The sequence below is a fragment of the Mustela putorius genome, unplaced genomic scaffold (assembly GCF_011764305.1).
Source record: "Mustela putorius furo isolate JIRA1106 unplaced genomic scaffold, ASM1176430v1.1 tig00000242_pilon_pilon_pilon, whole genome shotgun sequence".
Taxonomy (NCBI): Eukaryota; Metazoa; Chordata; class Mammalia; order Carnivora; family Mustelidae; genus Mustela; species Mustela putorius.
Window position 1 is genome coordinate 15,145,096 of NW_025421325.1, and position 19,438 is coordinate 15,164,533.

A 19,438-nucleotide genomic window follows, 5' to 3' on the forward strand; every position below is an offset into this window, starting at 1 on the left:
TTTCTTCCCCTCCCTTCTCTTCCCCCTCCTCCCACTCTTCCTCTTCTTCCTCCCCCCCCCTCCTCCTCCTTCTCTTCTTCTTCCTTCTCCTCCTCCTTTAAAAATAAGTTCCAGGGCACCTGGGTGGCTCAGTCAATTAAGCCTCTGCCTTTGGCTTAGGACATGATCTCAGGGTCCTGGGATCAAGTTCCAAATCAGGTTCCCTGCTCAGCAGGGAGTCCGTTTCTACCTCTGACCCTACTCCATCTCATTCTCTCTCTCTCTCTCTCTCTCTCTTTCTCTCTGGAATAAACTTAAATAAGATCTTAAAAAAAGAAAAATTGGCTTCATGCTCAATGTGGAGCCCCATGTGAGACTTGAACTCATGACCCTGAGATCAAGGCCTGAGCAGAGATGAAGAGTCAAAAGCTTCACTGACTAAGTCACCCAGGTGCCCTGGACATTTTAGATTCAAGAAAGTTGGTTTAAGAAAACTTAGGTGGGAACAGAGCTGTAGGTGATTAATAATTTCTGCTTTGGTTCTTGTCATTCTCTGCATTGTTTCCCAAACTCAACCCAATTCCTTGATGCTGCAGTGATTTAATTACTTTTGTTATGTGCATATATTATTTTTGAAAATAGGGTTTGGATCATTACATAGTAACAGAATGAAGAGTGGGCACAGAGAGAGAGGTTTTTCTGTCCACCTACAAGAGAACAATTATTTTTCACAAACTCTGTTGGAGGCAATTTGCATTTATAAAGTGGAGAGATAATAATAATTGGCTGGCAGAATGATTTGGCATTAAGAGGCTCTTGGAGAAAACCAGTTCACAGGATCATTAAATGGTTAAAATGAAAAAGAGCAGAATTTCAGTGAGACACTTTGCAGTCTGGAACAGAGACTAACAAATCAGTGGGGATGGGTTTGGGGGTATGGAGTCAGTTCAATATAATGTCCGAAAAAGGATCACAATACTGCCCCTGAGGAGCTGCTGCACTAGGAGCTGAGTAAGAACGAACACTTGCTCTTTGGAGATGGTCCTTGCTTTGTGCCTGGATGAAGCAGTACTATGCGCTAAGCACAGAAATTCCTTACACGTGTAGTGCAATGAGGAAAGTATTATCATTATACACACAGATAGGCTTACGCCGCACATTGCTAAGGGGCAGAGGGGGGATTCCAATGGTGTGTGGGGCGGGGGGGATTTGTACAGGCTCTAAAGAGGCAACTGGGTCCAATCTATCCCCCAAATTATGTTCCATGACGTCATGCTGGCCACTTGACATCTGCCAGTGTGGGAGAATTTACACCACGGAATTCGCAAATACTGCCCATGGTGTGTGTTTTTAAAATGGATTTCCCTCTGAGATGTGGTTGCTCAATGTTTACTGACACATCGCTGGATAGGGGTCATATTCAGGCAACTTGAAAAGATAAATGTTTTCCTGCCAAATTATTGGTAATACACTGTAATCAGTGGCAGAGCTGACCAGGTCTCCATTTTCTCTGTCTTCCGTCGTCTAGATCTGGGGGGCAAAAAATAAATTAGTTAAAAAAAATGAAGTCGCCAGGATAACCCAGGGACACTAGTCTACAAACAGCATTTGGCAAAACCCACGTCAGCCTAGGAGCTGTGGTACTGTCGTTTAACTTAGATGCCAAGGGCTCCCCCTCAACTCCAGGAAGGCAACGGTCATCTTTGTGGACAGCCTCAATGGGAACTGCTGGGTGCCAACTGGATGTCAGGCATTTTTCCGAAACATTTTACAGTGTTCTATTATCTGAGTGATATATAGTAGTCATTCCTGTCTTTGAGAGGAGAAAACTAAGGTACAGAGAGGTTGACTAACTGGTTTGAAATCATGTAGGTACCATGGGGCTGAAGGAATTGGAAGCCTGTGACAATCTGCCCCCAGGGTTCTTGTCCCCAGAGATGCTGACATGCTACTTTGAGGCCTAAGAGGGTAGTCCTGGGGCTTGCAGGTTCTGAGAATGTGGTCAAACAAGAATTTCCATGGAAGAACTCCCCTTGAATCATGTAGCCCATGACCTTCTCTGAACACTAGTCCCCTATCTTATTGCCTTGGCTTCGGGTCACTTAACACCCCAGCCTTAACGACATTCATATTCTCCCGGGTCTTACTGCCACTACCACATTTCCCTCCCTCTAAACCGGATGATGTGGGTGTATTTTGGCTCTTACTGGTGCCTCAAATGCTGCCAACCAGCATATTTTACATCTACGCTCCTTAGCTGGTCAAAACCCAGCTCTCCCTCTCTGAGCTACCCTTTCCACTTCTCACCGACATGGTAATGATCCACTATGATTGAAGAGCCAGGACATGGTGTGTTGAAAGAAAGAGGTTTAAAATATTTTATTAGGGAACATACATCAATATTCAATAACACTTAAATATTATGGCATCCATATTTAGAAGGACAATATAAATGCTTATAACCTGAACAGTTACTTTATGAACAAATAAAATAAATTTCTTTTGAACGGTGGGCTGTATGATCCATAAAGCATATTTTTTCACTTTATTTACTCATCTGCTTAGGAATATGTACATCTGTTTTCTTCAAAAAAAACAAAAACAAAAACAAAAAAACAAAAACCAATGTGATCGTTCACCGTATCACATCATAAAACAAATGGACCTGTAAAAATGGCATGTAGAAAATTCAGAAACACTTAAACAGCGCATTCCAAAGATACTGAATCCATTTAAAAGGAATTAGATGCGTCAGAAGCCACTGCAATCAACCTGGGTGTCATATATATGCGTCAGTACAAAATGCTGCAGCAAGTTCTGGAATAACGACTCACAAGCATGAACATCTTTATCTGACTTAGGAGAGAAGTCTCTCTCTTACAGCATAGGACACATACCAAACTCTCAGCAAGGTTCAGACGGATTTTGTTTGTTACATGAAGGGCAAGTTCGTGACAGCAACTCAATCAACCAAATACTAAAAACCTGGAGAAGGTGGCGTGGTCTGCAAACACTGCAGAGTTAGAAAATGTCCCTGCGGGGACCTTATTCACTGGGAGAGTTGTAAGGGTTACAGGAAAATCACAGCAGCTAAAATCAGCCAGTCTGGCAAAGTGGAAATGCCATATTTGTATTTGAACAGATCTAATGAGTAGACAAGCAGCAAAGCTGCAGTAAGCCAGGAAATGTCACAGGGTTCATATTTAAATGGCATCGGCTTTATTTGCTAAAATACAGTTTTAATTTCACAGGCAAAATGAAATTCCAGAATTATTTTCCGTAGCCCCACTCAGCAAGTCAAGTCCTTCCAATTGGTAGCTGATTGGAGAAGTGCAGCTTCAAGGTCTTCATTTTGTTTCAGTTGCTCCCACCACCTCCCCTGCATTGTGGATCTATCACAGAAAAATCTACTGGGTACCCTTCGCTACTATATAGCGGTGTCCTGATGCCGACCCTCCAATGATGGGTGATGTGAAAGTCAGCCTCCTGGGGCTGTAGCGATCCATTTATTTTCTGCATTTTTTGAGGGTTAGGGAAAACTCTTTCTTTTAATATTATGTGACGTTTTTGTGCTAAAAACACTCTCTCAATTTTTCAAAATACTGAATTGCATCATGTAAGACTTGCTCTCAAAGACTTTCAAAGCATTTAATTATTTGTAAAGATTAGCCACTTCATGGTCATCAAATGTTTATTTGCATAATGAGCAATAGATTTTTTTTTTTTTTCCTGTTTGGCCATCTCACTGTAATGCTGTGTGTTAAGCCTTGAGGAAAAAGAGAATCAGACAACTGAGAAACCAAGGCCTTTCAATGTTCAGCCAGGCCAAACATGGGAGCTCTACCAGGAAAGCCCCACGTTCATTATTTCCTGGCTCTTCCTTGGTTCATACCTGGCTTAAACAATGTAGGAAGAAAATCATGCATGGTTTTCCTGCATGGGACTTGAGGGATGGGGTTTGAAGAGCCAGCTGGGCACCACGAAATGGGAGGCTGCTTTCCATGTCCCCTGTCAGACATGCCTGAGTCTCACTCTGGGCCTGCACTGGTTTATTCCTTACTTACTTGGAAGAACTCCCTCTGTTTCCCAGTCCATGTTGTCCTCCAGAATCCAAACCAGAGGTCACCCTTTCTGAAAAGCCCAGCTCCAGGGGTGGCTTGGGTGCCTTGGGCTAAACTCCCTTGGCCCTGTGTGAATTCTTGTGCCACGGAAATTTACTGTGTTCTGTTATAATCATTGACTTTCCTGTCCTTCCCATGGTCCACAGGCACCTTGAAGGTGAGGACCATGTGTCCACCTTTATTTCCACTACTGTTTGGAGCTGAACCTGGAGCCCTCACTGAATATTACAGAACGAATGGATGAGGAAAAGAACCACTGTGCACAATGACAGCTTCCCTTGGAAAAAGGAGATTTGGTTTTGAAGCATGGCTTCATCTACTTTTAAGGAGGTGTAGAATTCGAGGAACACGAAGGGAACTTTAGTGTTTAATGTTTAAGAATGCAATAGGGGAAGCTATACTAAACTGATTCTCAAAAAATTGTACTCTTTGTCCCCCAAACCTGTTTTCTGTCTTGTTTTTACATCCACAGCCACTCCTTAAGTCACTATTTTCTCAGGCTTGATAAGAGTGATATGTTAGACTTGTATCTTAGATGAATATTTGACAAAGAGGTAAATCTATGTGGCAGCTAAGACTTACAGGTTTCTGAGGTGGATTCAAAACACAGGCACCTTGGAATTCAGCAAACTTGGAATTTGGTGCCTGGGTAGCAGGAAAGGGGCCTGGACTGGACACCCCCTTCACTGGGCCATGAGGATAGCATCACGGACATGAAGCTGGTTTCATGTAATGAGTGTATGTCGCCTTGAGAAAAAAATAAAGCACATTCACTTTTAATGGATTACATTAATACTTTTTAATATACTATGCATCATGTGTCAACATGACTAAAATTGTGCCCTTCTGTAGAGTAAGAATTCTTACTACAAACCCAATGCATGCATTTTCACAAGTTCATACTTTGGTTGACCTGGTTCTTTGTACACTGAGGCTCCTGTTTCTTTCCCTGTTGGCCACTCTAGTCCCATTCTGCTCCCTATGAGGTGAAGTTCTCAGTGTTCCTTCCCCTAGCAGGAAAAGAATGAAAAAAACCCTTCTTTTTAATTTTGGACCAACACTACCAGGTTGACACAACTCAGCTTCTCAAAAACCCAGAAGACGGAAGTAGCCATAGACGGTGTTTACACAAAGTAGATTTAGGCCAAGAACTTCATCCCTGAAAGTGACTGCCCCCTCCGTTTAAAACGAGTTTGAGATTCCAAGTCACAGGAGACCATTTGGCAGGTCCCTGTCAAACACAGCCTCTCAACATGACTGCCTTCTCCTCCACAGACTGAGTCATTGTGAGTAGAGCTTGCAGGATGGATTTTCCTGTGATGCCACTAGCCCAGAAGATCATTCAAGGGGGTCTACAGAAACTCCAAGGCTCTCACTGGCCACTTGAAATTAGAGTGGACACTGAGTTGGGATTTCCACAGTGTGGATTTCAATTCTGACAAGACTGCCTGTGGGTCATGACTGGGGATTTGCTGTTTTGTCTGGTAACTACTACTGAGAGTCACCCAGGCCGGGTGGTGGCCTATTTATTTAGACAGTTTAAAACTCAAACTTTGCTTCAAACATTATACCATCTTCCAGTGGCCAAAATTACTTCTCTTTCTCATAGCATCATTTACATAAATACACACACATCTTTTATAAAATGATTGCATGCTATAGAGTGTCTTTCATAGAACAACCATCATTAAAAAATACACCCTATTGCCAAGTAAGTTGTTAATTTGAGAGAGATTGCAACCACCAGCACCTGGTGGGGTATTCTTATTCTGGGCTGTCTATAATGTGAGAACTTGGTGAATAGCTCCAAAGTGGTTCATTGAGTCGATTTTTAGGCATTAAAGCAAAATGCTCTGGTGACGGTATTTCCAACCCCCCTCCTCCAAAATAACATAGTTGTGGTAGGTGGCAAGGGGTTGGGGTGTGGATAATGGAAACTTGGAATTCGGTGCCTGCACTTTTAGAATTGATAGAAGCAATGGTACCACAGCTTTTGCCATTTTCTCATGAAAGCGTTAGTAGTGTCTTGAACTGGTGACAACCAATTTCTGGAAACAGATCAACTGGGATGGAAAGGAAAAAGTGAAGGACATTCCATCTTTTCCAGCATGTAGAGTTCTCGGCACTTTAAGATACTTTAAAGATGATGTAATTTATAATAAAGTTGAATTTATATAGCATTTGGGAGGGGAATGAAGACAGGGAAAGAGTGCTAGCATTTATTGGGGGCCTCCTCTGTTCCCAGACATTGTATCAGCCCTCATTAGGCATTTTTATTGCACCACTGCATTTGCTTATCCCGTTTCACAGGTGAGGAAAATGCCGTCAAGAGAGGTCAAATGACTTGTCCAGGATCACTTCGTTAGGTAAGGAGAAGGGGCCTGAAATTAAGCCCTGGTCTTCTGGCTTCCAAGCCATGGCTCTTCCCCTAACCCTACTGACAAGAGCCCTGTAGTTCTCCTCTGATGACTGGTTCTGGATAGACGTGGTAAGTTAGACATAGTAAGGTAAGTGGTAAGTTAGGCCAGGTGGGTGGTCAGCACAGGTGAACTAACTACAGGGAGAGGTACCGGAAGACTCAATTCCTTCCAGTCATTGTGTCTTTCCTCACTTCCTACAGACTTGACTCTATTCTTCTCACACCCATATCACTGTATTTGTTCTCTGTGAAAACGTTTCTTTCAAAATGTGACTATAGAGTCTTACATGTTAGGGGCACCTGGTTAGCTCAGCTGGTTAGACATCCAATTCTGGGTTTCGGCTCAGGTCACAATCTTGGGGTCGTGAGATCAAGCCCCGAATCAGGCTCCAAGCTCAGCATGGAATCCCTGTTCTTCTGTCCCTCCCCCGGTCACGTGCTCTCTCTCTCTCAATTCATTAAAAATAATCTTACATTTTACCATATCCAAATGTGCAAAGGACTTGGCACATAGTAAATGCTCTAAATGTAATCTCTCCTACTGAAACTTGATCTCTGTGCTCCTCATTGCAGTGCTCATTTCATTGTCTGCAGTAGCGGGTTAAATAGGTATGGTATTACTGGAAAGTGGGCTGCCTGTGACTTGTTATACCCCAGAGACAAAAGGAGCTATTTTTTTCTCTCCACATCTGATGAAGAAAGCATGTGTTTGGATTCAGGCTTTAAAAGCTGAAGTAAAATTTCTGTTGCAGAATGTCGGTGACCGTGTGCTGAAGTTTAGGTATTAGGGTCTTGCATAAAGTTCTGGAGTAGGAAGGCAGAGGGTGAGGTGAGCTTCTGGAGATTGGGACGTAAGCACACCTGGGACCCCATTTTTTTAATCCAATTAGTCCCTAGTCGATGTTTAACTCCCTTAAAAAATATGTAGAACACTAACAACTAATTGTTATTTCAACATTTGCAATGCTTGTTTTACTCTTAAAAAGATTTCATCCCCTTACTTTTTTTAATAGCCTTCTTGTCAGATGGCATGTGGGCATCCTTATTTTTGATTAAAGCTGCTCATTCGCCTACCGATTCATCAATGCTCCCTCTTCCCCTGCCCTTTAGGAGGACTGTCACCACTGCCAGGAGACAGGGGCTGGTGAGGGAGGAGCCCTGGACAGAGAGCATTCATCCTGATGCTCCCTTGTCTTTTGATTAATGAGCCAAAGGCTTTCCAACCCTTGAGACTTCAATTAGCCAAGCTGCAGAGCTGAAACCTTTTTATTATGAAGATAAGGCTGGGTTTAGCAAAAGGAATGGGGACCAGACTGTGGAAGAAAGACAAGTTTTTTTTGTTGTTGTTTGTTTGTTTGTTTTTCAGTGAATATATCAATAAGCCATTGCTGTCCTCAGTCAAACCTGGTTTTGGATGGTTTTCGTTTAAATACACTCACTACTTTGGTAGGCTCTGGCTTTTCATGTGATTTTTCCTCCTGTGATTTCTAGACGGGATGGAACCGGATGAAGTACAAACTCTTAGCCAACAAGCCCGTTCCATTGTGATGGAGATTGTGCGGCAAGAAACACTTCCAACTTGAGCAGTGCCCCAGGGAGGCATGGGAAACCAAAGTGGCACTGTGCCTTGCCCAGAAAGCACGACAGCCGTGGTTATGCAGTGAGAGCAGTCCCGGTCCTTCCAAATGAGGATAAATGCTCTTTGCTTCTCAGCAGGAACCAGGCAGAAGACATCACTCCATGACCGTCATGGCAGTACCCTGCCAGCAATCAATTTGTCTACAGTAAAAGGCTTAGGTGGGGTTGATGAAGCAGAAATGGGGCTGAATTTCTCAAGAGAAGCAAGGTGACCAGGCCAAGACACTCTAAAATCACAGAGAATGGGCAGTAGCCACCGAGAGGCAGGAGCAGGGGGCAGCTAAGACCAGACACTAGAGTCCCTGAGGGCTGGGGCAGAAATAGCGGTCTTCCGAAGGTCAGAATTAGAACGCCTTTTATCAGGGAATGGCTGTCTATATCCTCATATCCAAGCAAGTCAGTGTCACTTTCTTTCGTCTATTCTTCCTGAGCTATGAGATAGGGTGAAGGGAAGGCACGCTGAAGGCTCGTTGGCACCCATTTCCCATGCTGCTCCTGATGTGGGGCGGACATCCCTGAAACAGCGTTAACTCCCCCATCGCCAGGATTGGGGCCTAGTGGGGATCACAGCCTACAGTGTGCTCCTCAGTGAACCATTTCCTGGGACTGGATTCTGTTGTTGGTTCTTCACCCCACCTTACTGTGTCTCACCTGGCTCGCAGGGTCTAGGGTCTGGCCCACTCACAGATGGTGATCTGTTTTTCCGGGTGCACAGGTCTCCTGGGGATTCGGTGCCTGCCCTGTTTTAAGGTGGCAGTTAACTCGGGATTCCCTACTGCTGTGCTCTGCACCCCTGGTTAGAATCTCATTGTCACTGTTCAGAAGCCGTATCACCCAAGCCTTTCTGGTGGGTCATCTGGTATTTCCAAGGCCCTGTCGACCTGGTCTCTCAGTCTCTGCCTGAGCACTAGTTCTTGGCTCTGGTCCCTTGTCCCTCTTTGACCCTTCGCTGCTTGCTCAGGAGGGGCCCTGCTCTTTAGATAGGATCCCCCAGGGGATGAGTACTGCTCTGGGCATACAAAGTGACGTGACAGAGTTTTAATCTGGTTGAAAGACAGAATTTATAGAGGCGAAGTGTAAAGTATGTTTTAAGTTGAAAAAACTATAGATTTTTTAAAAAGCAGGGACAGATGAAAAACAGAGTGCACAATTAATTGTCAAACACAATTTAGAGATAATTGCCGTAGGAACTCAGAGAGGATGGTCGGAAAGGGCTCAATTTGAACATTTGATTTGGGGAAAGAATTGTGGATAAGATTTTGCAGACAGAAAGGAGAGAGTGGGGAGAAAATTGTATGGGTTAAATTGTCCCCCACCCTGCCCCCCACCCCCAATTTCATATGTTGAAGTCCTAACCCCCAGGACTTCAGAATGAGACTGTGTTTAGAGAAACATTCTTCAAAGAGGAGGTTAAGGTTAAATGAGGTCTTTGGGATGGGCCCCGATCCAATCAGGCTGTGTCCTTAGAGAAGAGGAGATGAGGACACAGACACACTGATGGGCAGACCCTGGGGGGAGGCAGCCAGCTACAGGCCATGGAGAGAAAGAGGTCTCTGAGGAAACAAGCCTGGAGACCCTTGATCTCAGACATCCAGCTTCGAACACTGCAAAAGAGTAAATGTCTATACCGAAGCCCCTAGACTGGGGTTTTCTGCTGTGACTGCTGGGATAGACTACCCCAGGAGGAGCTGTGTGAGCAAAAGTGGGAGCACTCTGGGTAGGAGAGGACCCTCTGCAAAGGGGAGAGAGGTTCCTGGCACAAAGTTACGTTGAGAGAATAGAGAGAGTCCGTGAATAAGTTCCTAGGACAGAGGAGCTGGTGGGGATGGAGACAGGCATTGGGAACAGCCGGTAAGGAGCACTTTTCACCCTGTTGGGATCTGTTGAGTTTTGTTCAGTGTGCCTTCTGAGGGAGCGACTGTTGCTTAATTGTTTATCTTGCTTAATGCTAACAGGAAACCAAGTTTGCTTTGGGATTCACCATGGCCCTAAGGGCTAAGTGGGAGAGTGAAAGGTGAAGGCACACGGAGGCAAGAGACCAATGACGTGGGGGAGAAAGAGAAGGTGACATTGTAGGGCGAGAGACTTCTGACATGTCCAAGTGAGAGGGAGGTGCTGGTCAAAGAGGTGCTCACCTGTGGGTGGGGATAGAAATAACCGGAAATCATGCCTGACCATCACCACACTGTGTTTGTTCCCTTCACGTGGAACTAGTCGTAGTAGAAGCCCAGAAAGACAGCCGTGGGGGCCCAGGTACCAGTCCTTGTGGAGGGGTCTCTCCTGCCTGTGGCTCCCCGGGGCCTCAGGGACTCCAACTTGCAGTGTCAGGCCTGACCCGAGGAGGGGACAGAGATGCTGAGGGAAGCCCTCCTTGTCACCTGGGTGACGCACAGAGCACTGTATCCATGGGACCTGGCGCCCCCTGGGGCAAGGGTAACTACCCCCTCATTCATTGCTTGTCAGTTTGAAAAAAATAGAGGGTAGATTCATGGAGAGGAAGCCTGGGATAAGAAAAGAAAACTGGAAAGAAGAATAAGGTCAAGATGGAAGGGGACGGGGAAGAGAAGCTGCCACACAGGGTCATCCCAGGCCTTCCTTTCTGTGCCCAACGTAGGTATTGCTGTTAGTACTGATATTTTTGATATTATTCCATTACTAGATATATTCCTGATATTATTATCGATAGTTCTGGGTCCTTCCTCATCAGTTCCGCATCCATTCCCATTCCCTCACCCCTGGCCCTGCTGTAGAGTCTCATCTCTCAACACGGTGGACGTTGGCCAAGGTCACCAGAACAGCACCCCTTGTTTCCAACCGACAGTGTGTGCCTTCCCCTCACTGCCCATCAGGACTGGATAGGGGATGGGGACGGGGAAGGAAGTTTCTCTCCAATAACGTGCTAGCTTCGGGAAACATGGCTTCATTGTTGCAGGGGAGGACTGAATGTTTCCCTATGGGAACACCATTTAGAATCTAGTTAGGTGATTTCAGACTTAAAAATGAAAACCAGGGAAAGAAGGGAAAGGATGAGGAAGAGAGGGAAGAGAAGTCCTGCTAGAAGCTATTACATGTCTTTGGAAGATGTCCCTCCCCTCCAGCACCCTTTTCTGTACCCCGCTTCTTGGTGATCCCCAGGGCGGACCCTCAGAGGTCCTGGTGCAGGGTGCTGTGGTCAGAAGGCCTTCCCAAGGAGCCAAGTGTGACCCCCAAAGCCTCTGGGGACCCATTTTAACAGGATCCAGTGCTCTGGCAGAGATGTCAGATCAGCTGTGGCCAAATGTCACCCACCGGTTGTTGCGACTCATGGCGTCAGCTGGATTGTGCTGGGAGATTTTTAGTAGGGTGAAAAGATGAAAGGTCCTACCCCCACACCACCGGTGGGCTTCTGCAGCCTGCCTGTTCTACAGAACCTAGCAGTGGTAAGGGGTGGTGTGTGCTCCCTGTTTGTCCCAATGCTTGGGTAGAAAGTTACAATGAGGTACTAGAGTATGTCTTTTGGGTGAGTGGGTTATATGGAGCAGCCCCCCAACCCCGCCCCAGGTACGAACTTGTCTCTTCATCTAACAAATCAAACAGCTTGGAAATATTAATGTGGTCAAGTAGAGATGTGACAATGGCATATTTTAAAAAAGATGCTTTTAAGTTGAACACCAAAATCCACTGCTTAGCAGTTATTACTCTTATACTGTAAGCTTGAGATGGCCTAGATCAAGGATGGTGAATTAAGGCCCATGGGCTGTTTGCGTTTTTGTTTTTGTTTTTTGCTATGGCCTGTGAACTAAGAATGGATTCTACATTTTTAGAGGGTTGTCCAAAAAAATGCAAAAAATAAAACCAACAAAAAAGAATGTGTGACAGAGAGCATATGGCCCACAATGCCTCAAATATTTACTCTCTAGCCATTTACAGAAAAAGTTTGCCAACCCCAGGTGTACATTAAATAGATCTTTATTATTTTTTTTTTTTTTACTTGTTTTGGGAGCACCCTTCCCCTCCCCTTTCTGTAACAATGCTTCTTGGAAAAATGTGTTCTTGACTTGGAACCCACCCAGCTCCCAAGCTGGGGACTGTCTGTGCCTCTTAGCATTTTTTGGTGCCGAATGCAGTGCCTGGTGAAGGAGAGGAAGCGAGCAGCTTGCTGACAGTGATGAAGGGGCTCACTGGAAGAGGAAACCTCCCAAACTCCCTTTGCAACCTTTGCAATCCCAAGGTCCTTAAGGTGTTTACCACTTCTGGCTTTGCCTGTCTTGCCACCCTGTTGACCAAGCCAAGCGCCTGCGGCCCTGCTTACTTCTTTAGCTCTGGTGCTGCCTAACTAGGGAGAAAGAACAGAATGACATCTGTTAGTCCTTTAGCCAATGACAAAAGCACAGGCAAATATGCACTCCGAACAATCTTACATTGCCCAACGCGGGCAGGGATATAATATGAGAGAAGGTGCCAATGGAGCTGAAAATAGGGATCAGAGATGAGTGAGTGACATATGAAATTCATGGTCTTAAGAAACAGTGGACCTTGGGGGTACCGTGGGTGTCACGTAAAACAGAGTCAGAGGCTGGATTTGGGGCTATCTGAAGCATCCTCCTTAAGTCTCTACATCCCCTGGTTTCTTCAGATGTTAAGAATTGATGGCACACCCTTCCTTAGCTTTGTCCCTCACAGGGACGGCTTGAGTTAGGCGAAATTACTTGGGCAAGTACAAAGTGTTCTGTAAATGGGAGGATGTGCTAAGCTCATGTTGGGACATCCTGTCTTAGCTTCCTTTCTACTGCATCTGAAGGTACTTTCTGTACTTGGGCTTCTTAATAGGTTGGCGCCTTATTTTTTTCCTACAAATACAGTAAGAATTTGCTCTTGGAATTTTTTCTCCCCTAATTAAGTCTGTATTTTTCATAGTTTAGTTCTAATCATTTCCAGCTTCTAAGGTGCTCTGTTGCCTGTAATACAGAGGACAGTGCTGTAATGACTCCTGGGCCCCACGAAAAGGAAAGACAATCATTTTGCGTTTGGAAATGAAGAAGTGAGCGGCTTCACGCAGTTCCTTGCTTATCAGAGGCAGCCCAGTGCTAGGAAACCACGCATCCTGCTTTGAGCGCCATCCAGGGTAAGCTTTCCCCTTCCTCCTCAACACCGCCCCCTGCCAACTTCCATAAACTGCCATAACCTTCCTTTTAGGTGGGAGACTCAGGAATCCATTTTGGGGTAGCACGGAAGAAATGATATTTTCTTGCACAGAGCAGATGAGCTCCACTGTCATCTGGGTCTAGAATGAGGGGCATGAGGGAGGCCATGCTGATGGGAATAGTGGCAAGGGGCCCGGTGTCCTCTGTCGAGATCCTAGTCTGATTTTGTCAGCCCGCCCCCAAAGTCATTTCCACTCACTCATCCTGTGGGGACTTTGGAGGCCCAGGAGGCCACGCTGTCATTGCTTTTTGAAGACGGTGGACCCCACAGCAGCCTGGGTTCAGCCCTGCTCCCCAGCATAGTGTGTAGACAAGGAGCAGGTGTCAACAGTGTTCCAACCAGGCTGGACCGGAGCCGTGTGCAGGTGGTTTCAGGGTTAAAAGTCCTAGTAGTATAAAAAGAAATCAGAGTAACAGTGAGCACACCTCTGATGCCTTCCTACTGGCCACCATTGCCTTCTTTTTGGTCACCCTATTTTTGCTTGCGGATTTTACCTTCCACGGGCTTGAGCTCCCTTCTCCCTTTGCTGACGAGCAGAGCTCTTTCCTTAATTAAGTCAACAAGTACTCATACGCAGAGGCAGCATCCCTTTTGGCAAGAGGACCTGTGCAGAACCAACCCCAGAAGCAAATGAGAATGTTTGTCAAGCTCTGATTGAGTAGCTGTGATTAAAGAATGAAATATTACCTGCCCGAGCAATGAGTTCCTAAAACCTTCTCTCTCCCAGGCCTTGACCATGGGACCCATGGAGCCAGAAGGTCTATATGACTTTGAGGGGCTGAGGCAATCCGAGATACTCAGGGCATAAAGCTCTCATTTGCAAAAAAGAAATCCAAGAACGAGAGGCTACTAGCTAATCCACAGTCACAGTTGCCAACTGGTTCTTCATTTCCACAGATTGCCTACATCTCTGGCTACCCGGGGATCAATTTTGTGAACCAATCCTCTATGGGAATGCACATGAAATTCACATGTCTGACATGCTCTCTAGGTTCGGTGTAATTCCTGGTGAAATGTCTATAATTCTTTCTTTCTCTCTCTCTTTCTAACTCAAATTAAAAAAAAAAATAGTGTTGGAGTATAGGGGAGAGTGATGTTGTATTCTTCTTTGTTTTAAAAAGGGATATACTTCCTGAAAGTGCACCAATTAACTGGTTAGTCAGTAACCCCAACATCCTATGCAACGTGTTTCATACCCACAACTGGATTTTGCATTTCTAGTCCAGTGCAGCCTCTTCTGCATTCTCTTGTATGCCCATCTGCTCCCAGTTTGATAGAATTTGTCTTTCTTGCAAGGCATGAATAACTTTCCACATCATTGTCCTCTACAAAATGGTGCAGTCTGAAACGTAGAAGTGCAGGCACCAAACCCTTCTGATCATCATCTGTTTTGGGGATTTGGTTGGGCTGGAGTTAGGCAGCGTTTATGTACGGAGGTTGACTGGATGGCAAATCCCCAAGAAACAAAATGTTAAAATGTTGTATGGTTTCCTGTCCTCAGCATCTCCAATTCAAACTGGGGAACATCCTCCCCTCCCCACCCCCCCACTATTTAGGAAGCAGAGGAACTGGGAAAGATGTGTAGACTTTAGTATTAGGCAAATCCAGGACTGAATCATGATTCCTCACTGGCCTAGGGCGAGTCCTCCAACTATTAGATTTTTACCTTTGAGAGAGAAATGTGTAATTGCTATGAGGCTTAGAGCTAATGGGATATAAAAATGCCCTGCCGATGCACACAGAAGAACCCTACCAAAAGCCTTCCGAATGGATTTATTTAACCAAATATCACTTGTCCACCATGGCTGGACAAACCCAGGTAAGCAGTGAGAGTCTGAAGCCTTCATGTTTTAGAGAGTGTTGGTGTACACCAAGTGGTGACAGGCAGAACGGTTTTGGACAAGAGAGGAGTGAAGTCAAGTGAAAGAGAAGCGACAAGCAAAACGCTTTCCTGAAATCCTGGCAGTAGCTTGGGGCAATGTTTAAGTAGAGCGCTTCAAGATCTCTCTGAATGCGTGCAATTTGAACTGCAGAAGAAACAAGTTTTGCCTACCCCACAACGTCAAGTTGATTTTTTTTTTTTTTTTTTTTTGCAATGTTTCAACAGTCTCAAAGCAACTGCTTTTTATAACACATTAGAGAAAACATTTGGACCACTGTTGCTCTGGGTAAATTCTTCAAACTCCAAATAGAAGCAGTAAACATGTGAGTATAAATATGACAATCATTTGTTTAACTGTGACAATTTTAGAGAGTTTTTGGCATGCTCAAAGGTACAGAGATTTTTGTGGATGAGTAAAAAATAGCTCAAGTATTGTTTATCCCACTTTGACGAAGTCTTGGGTGATATTATCAATTTCTTGTAAAAATTGGCGTGTTTGTACCTAATATCACATTATGGGAAAGGAAATAAATGTTAAAGTTTGCCTCCCTGGAGGGAGTGGGGTTGGTGAATAGTATAGCAGATAATTATTTACGGACAGTCTTACATGAATAAAATTGTCATGGCTTTTATCTGATGACCAAAAGATTTTCAGTTGTTTGTTTTGATTAGAAGTGGCATCAATCCTAGCTCTTTGGTAATCCTTAACTTTCTAAAATCTAAAATTTAAATTTGTCTGGGAATGTGTTTCAAGGGAGACATATTCTATGGAAGCAAAACTATTACTATTCTTTTCACGGGGATGCCCTTCCTGTAAAGGGAAGCCTGACAAAAGGGGTTATTAAAATTCAGATCCTGAAAGAAACTCTTCTCCACAATGAAACTTATCTCTCCTCTCAAGGCAGAAGACAAGAGAGTCCTTCCCTGATGCTTACGTCCATAATAGGACACCCACATCTCGTAGAGCTGTTATGGGACATGCAGACAGAGTAGAAGAGTCCAAAAACCCAGCCAATATCTAATGCCAGAATCAAAGTTATAAGCACAAGTCACAGCGCCTGTCTGGTCAGCGAGAAGACATTCTCCAGAAAAGGCTGAAAAAGGAAAATATTCAATGGCCAAGCAGGACCAACAACAGCCTCATTCACATGCAAACAAACCCCCCCTTCCCACCCCCAAAGCAGTGTGCAAAGATATTAGCCTTCAAGAAGCACTTGAAGAAATTTTCATTTTTCTGCATGGGAAGAAGACAAGATAATGGGCCCCAGCCTTGGCTGTGAAGGCTAAATAGGGGCTGCGATCTACTTTGAAATTCTTACAGGAAATTACTCAAACCAGGGGGAAGAGGCTAGAGAAATGGTCAGTCAGTAGGTTTAGACCAGTGATTCTGGCCAGGAATTATGCCCAAACCACAAATCTTATTTTAAATTCTTATTGCAGAATATGAAAAATATTTTAATTTTTTAGAGATAATCCTCCTCTCTTTAGTCATATACGGAGTTATATTTTAAGGTTGACCAGAATTTGGTATACAGAAAGCAAAAGTAGCACGTTCCCCAAGTTCCCACAGAAAGTGGGAACAGATGAAGTGAACGGGCTCCTGGATCTTTCACCAGAATACATGGGTTTCTGTCGAAAACTATTCGCAAATTCCGGCTTTAGATGGTTTTCTGGTGACCAGTCGGTATCCTCCCAAGCTAAGCTGGTGTATCTTTCCGAGTTCAGGAAGGATACACCCGGATCCTAAGGCTTGTTCGGCCATTGGCTACCTGTGCATTCGGGACCTTGAACCTCACTCCTCATGCAGTAGCGAAGCCGTGGAGGAAAAACAGAAGTCTAGATGCGCCTTCCAAAACATGAAAAGCTCTGGATTTTCATAACGGTGTTCTAGAAAAGGTAAGCGATTTGCCAAGAAAAGCCTTTGTAGGCCACATCGAAGCGGCTGTGCCGGAAGTCTGCAGCCTCTTAGCATGAAATTAACACCCGCCCCATACCCTTGATCTTTAAATATGTTTCACAAGAAGCCTTCCTCGATTTGATCTTGGAGCCGCTTACAGGATTTTTTTTTTTTTTTTTTTTCCTGTAGAAGTAAAGTTGAAAACACGGACCTTCACCTCTAGCATCTCCCATCAGGAAAAGCCATCTTTTTCCCCAACCGTCTAGACCTAAGCATAACCTATGTGCCTCCGCTAGTCCCGAGGCTTCACGAGCACCCTTCACCCTCCTCTTTAGGGACTCGGGAGCAGGAGCCAGTGAAATTGCAGCAAAAGGTAGATCTCACTGTCGAGTTGCACCCAAGTGAAGAAACTGGATATGGTCAGAAATGGTGGAGTTTAAAACGTGCTCTAAAAATAACGTGCCTGGATAGTGGCCACCGTCTTAAGGCTCTTCCTCTCCAGGCCCTCTCCTCATAAATATCCACCATGGCTGTCATTAAGTTTAGCCTGAAAATAAAATCCCCTCACTCCATCAAGAAATAGCTCCAAACTTAGAGTGTGTGCTCAAAATATTCATGATGAAATCATAACCTTATATTTATAGTCTTTTGGATTGTGTATGACATTCTGTTTCCCATGGTGTTTTTCGTTTCGAGGGCCAGACGTGGAAAGCGGCCTCGGAGGATGACCGCGAGAGCACTAGCCTCAAGGAAATGCTGCTTATCGTCATTTAAAGCTGGATGGTCGTGTGACATCCTCCTCCTTCCCTGAGCCCTATCCCCTGCCCCAGAGTCTGGTCTCTTCCCCCACCCCATTCCCAGCTGGTTCCCCGTTTCCTGGTCCTGTTTCCTCATCCAAGAAGAGTGAACTGGACTTCCAAGTAGGAAGTGGGGTGTGTGCCTGAGATCATCCCCTCCCCCCCGCAACCCCTTCCTCTTTTCTGACCTTTCCTGTCCTCTAGACTTCCTCCCCATTTTCACTGAGGGAGATGGTGTGGATCTTAATGGTTGGAACTTGGTGGGTCTCTCCACCGCTGTGGGTGGAGGGCCCCGCACAGCAGCACACCTGCAGAAAGCTTTTACTTCTCACCCGGGCTGTGGTGCAGGCTGACTGGTCTTTGGACACTGTAATCCTGGCAGATTCACGGGGCATCGAAGAGAAAAATTTCCATTCACAGACCCCATCCGTCTTGGAGATCTTATAGAAGGTCTCTCCAGATCCTACTGGGATGCGAACCAGGTCCTTGTGTTGCCCCTCGAGGGCGTGGCTGGGCGGGTGCAGTGTATAGCCCAGGTTGTGTTTCGAAGACTGCTTTCGGCGGAGACATTGGATTCTCAAGACATTCTGGAAGGCCTTTTTAAACTCCTGACTGGAGCACGGGTATATAATGGGGTTGATGCAGCTGTTTAGGTATCCGAGCCAAAATGCTATTTTAAAAACGGTTTCCGAGGGCTTGAAATCAGGGAAGAAAGACCCTGGAAGAAAACAGAGAGTTGGACATATTATTTGGGAGCCAACAGGCCAACTGGCTAGGAAAACAAGCAAACAAACTGACACACATATTTTTACATCTCTCAGATGTCTCATGTGATTCCGAGTGCATCTGTGTTTCTCACATCTACTGGATAGCCCGTGTGGACTGTCCTCCGAGGCCCTTCTCACCTGGTTCACATGTGCAATATCTAATATGGGAGCCAGACCCACTGGATAGGTTTGTACCAGTTCTCATCGACATCACTTGATTGCTGCGATGAAGCTTTAAATAATAAAAAAATGAAGGCTGAGTGTGCATATGTGAGTTGTTTTGACTGCATTTAAAAACAAGTTAGGGGGGTTGCATGGGTGGCTCAGTCAGTTAAGCATTTGTCTTCGGCTCAGGTCATGATCCCAGGGTCTTGGGATAGAGCCCCAGATAGGGTTCCCTGCTCGGTAGGGAGCCTGTTTCTTCCTCTCCTCCCGGATTGTGCTCACTCTTCTCACTCATGCTCTCTGTTGCTATCTTTGTCTCTCTCTCTCTCTAAAATCAATAAATAAAAATAAAATCTTGAACAAAACAAAAAAATAGAAACCAGTTGGAATCCATTAAATAAGTGACATTAAAATGGGGTTACCTAAAAATTCGTTGTCCTTTGATGTGGGGTTACATAGATACAGCCTAAGTTATTATGAATCTCTTCCCTCCCGCACATGGGAATTGTAATTTTTTTATTTTTATTTTTTAAAGATTTTATTTATTAATTTGACAGAGAGAGATATATCACAAGCAGGCAGAGAGGCA

General features: G+C 44.9%; 1 protein-coding gene across 7 annotated transcripts in view; it reads right to left on the reverse strand.

Moving 5' to 3' along the window:
• Window positions 1–2,333: 2,333 nt before the first annotated feature.
• Window positions 2,334–19,438, reverse strand: part of ADRA1A (adrenoceptor alpha 1A) — a 127,928-nt gene continuing 110,823 nt past the window's right edge. Inside the window, exons 2-4 of one of the 7 annotated variants that reach the window (XR_006606256.1) lie at window positions 18,250–18,635; window positions 13,836–13,945; window positions 2,334–13,726 (exon numbers count right to left, since the gene is read on the reverse strand). Coding sequence is in view for 5 of the 7 variants with exons in the window: in XM_004775085.3 (XP_004775142.1) it covers window positions 18,118–18,635 (518 nt within the window). In the remaining 2 variants the exon portion in view is untranslated. The other 6 variants (XM_004775087.3, XM_004775091.3, XM_004775089.3 and 3 more) reach the window with 6 other exon arrangements.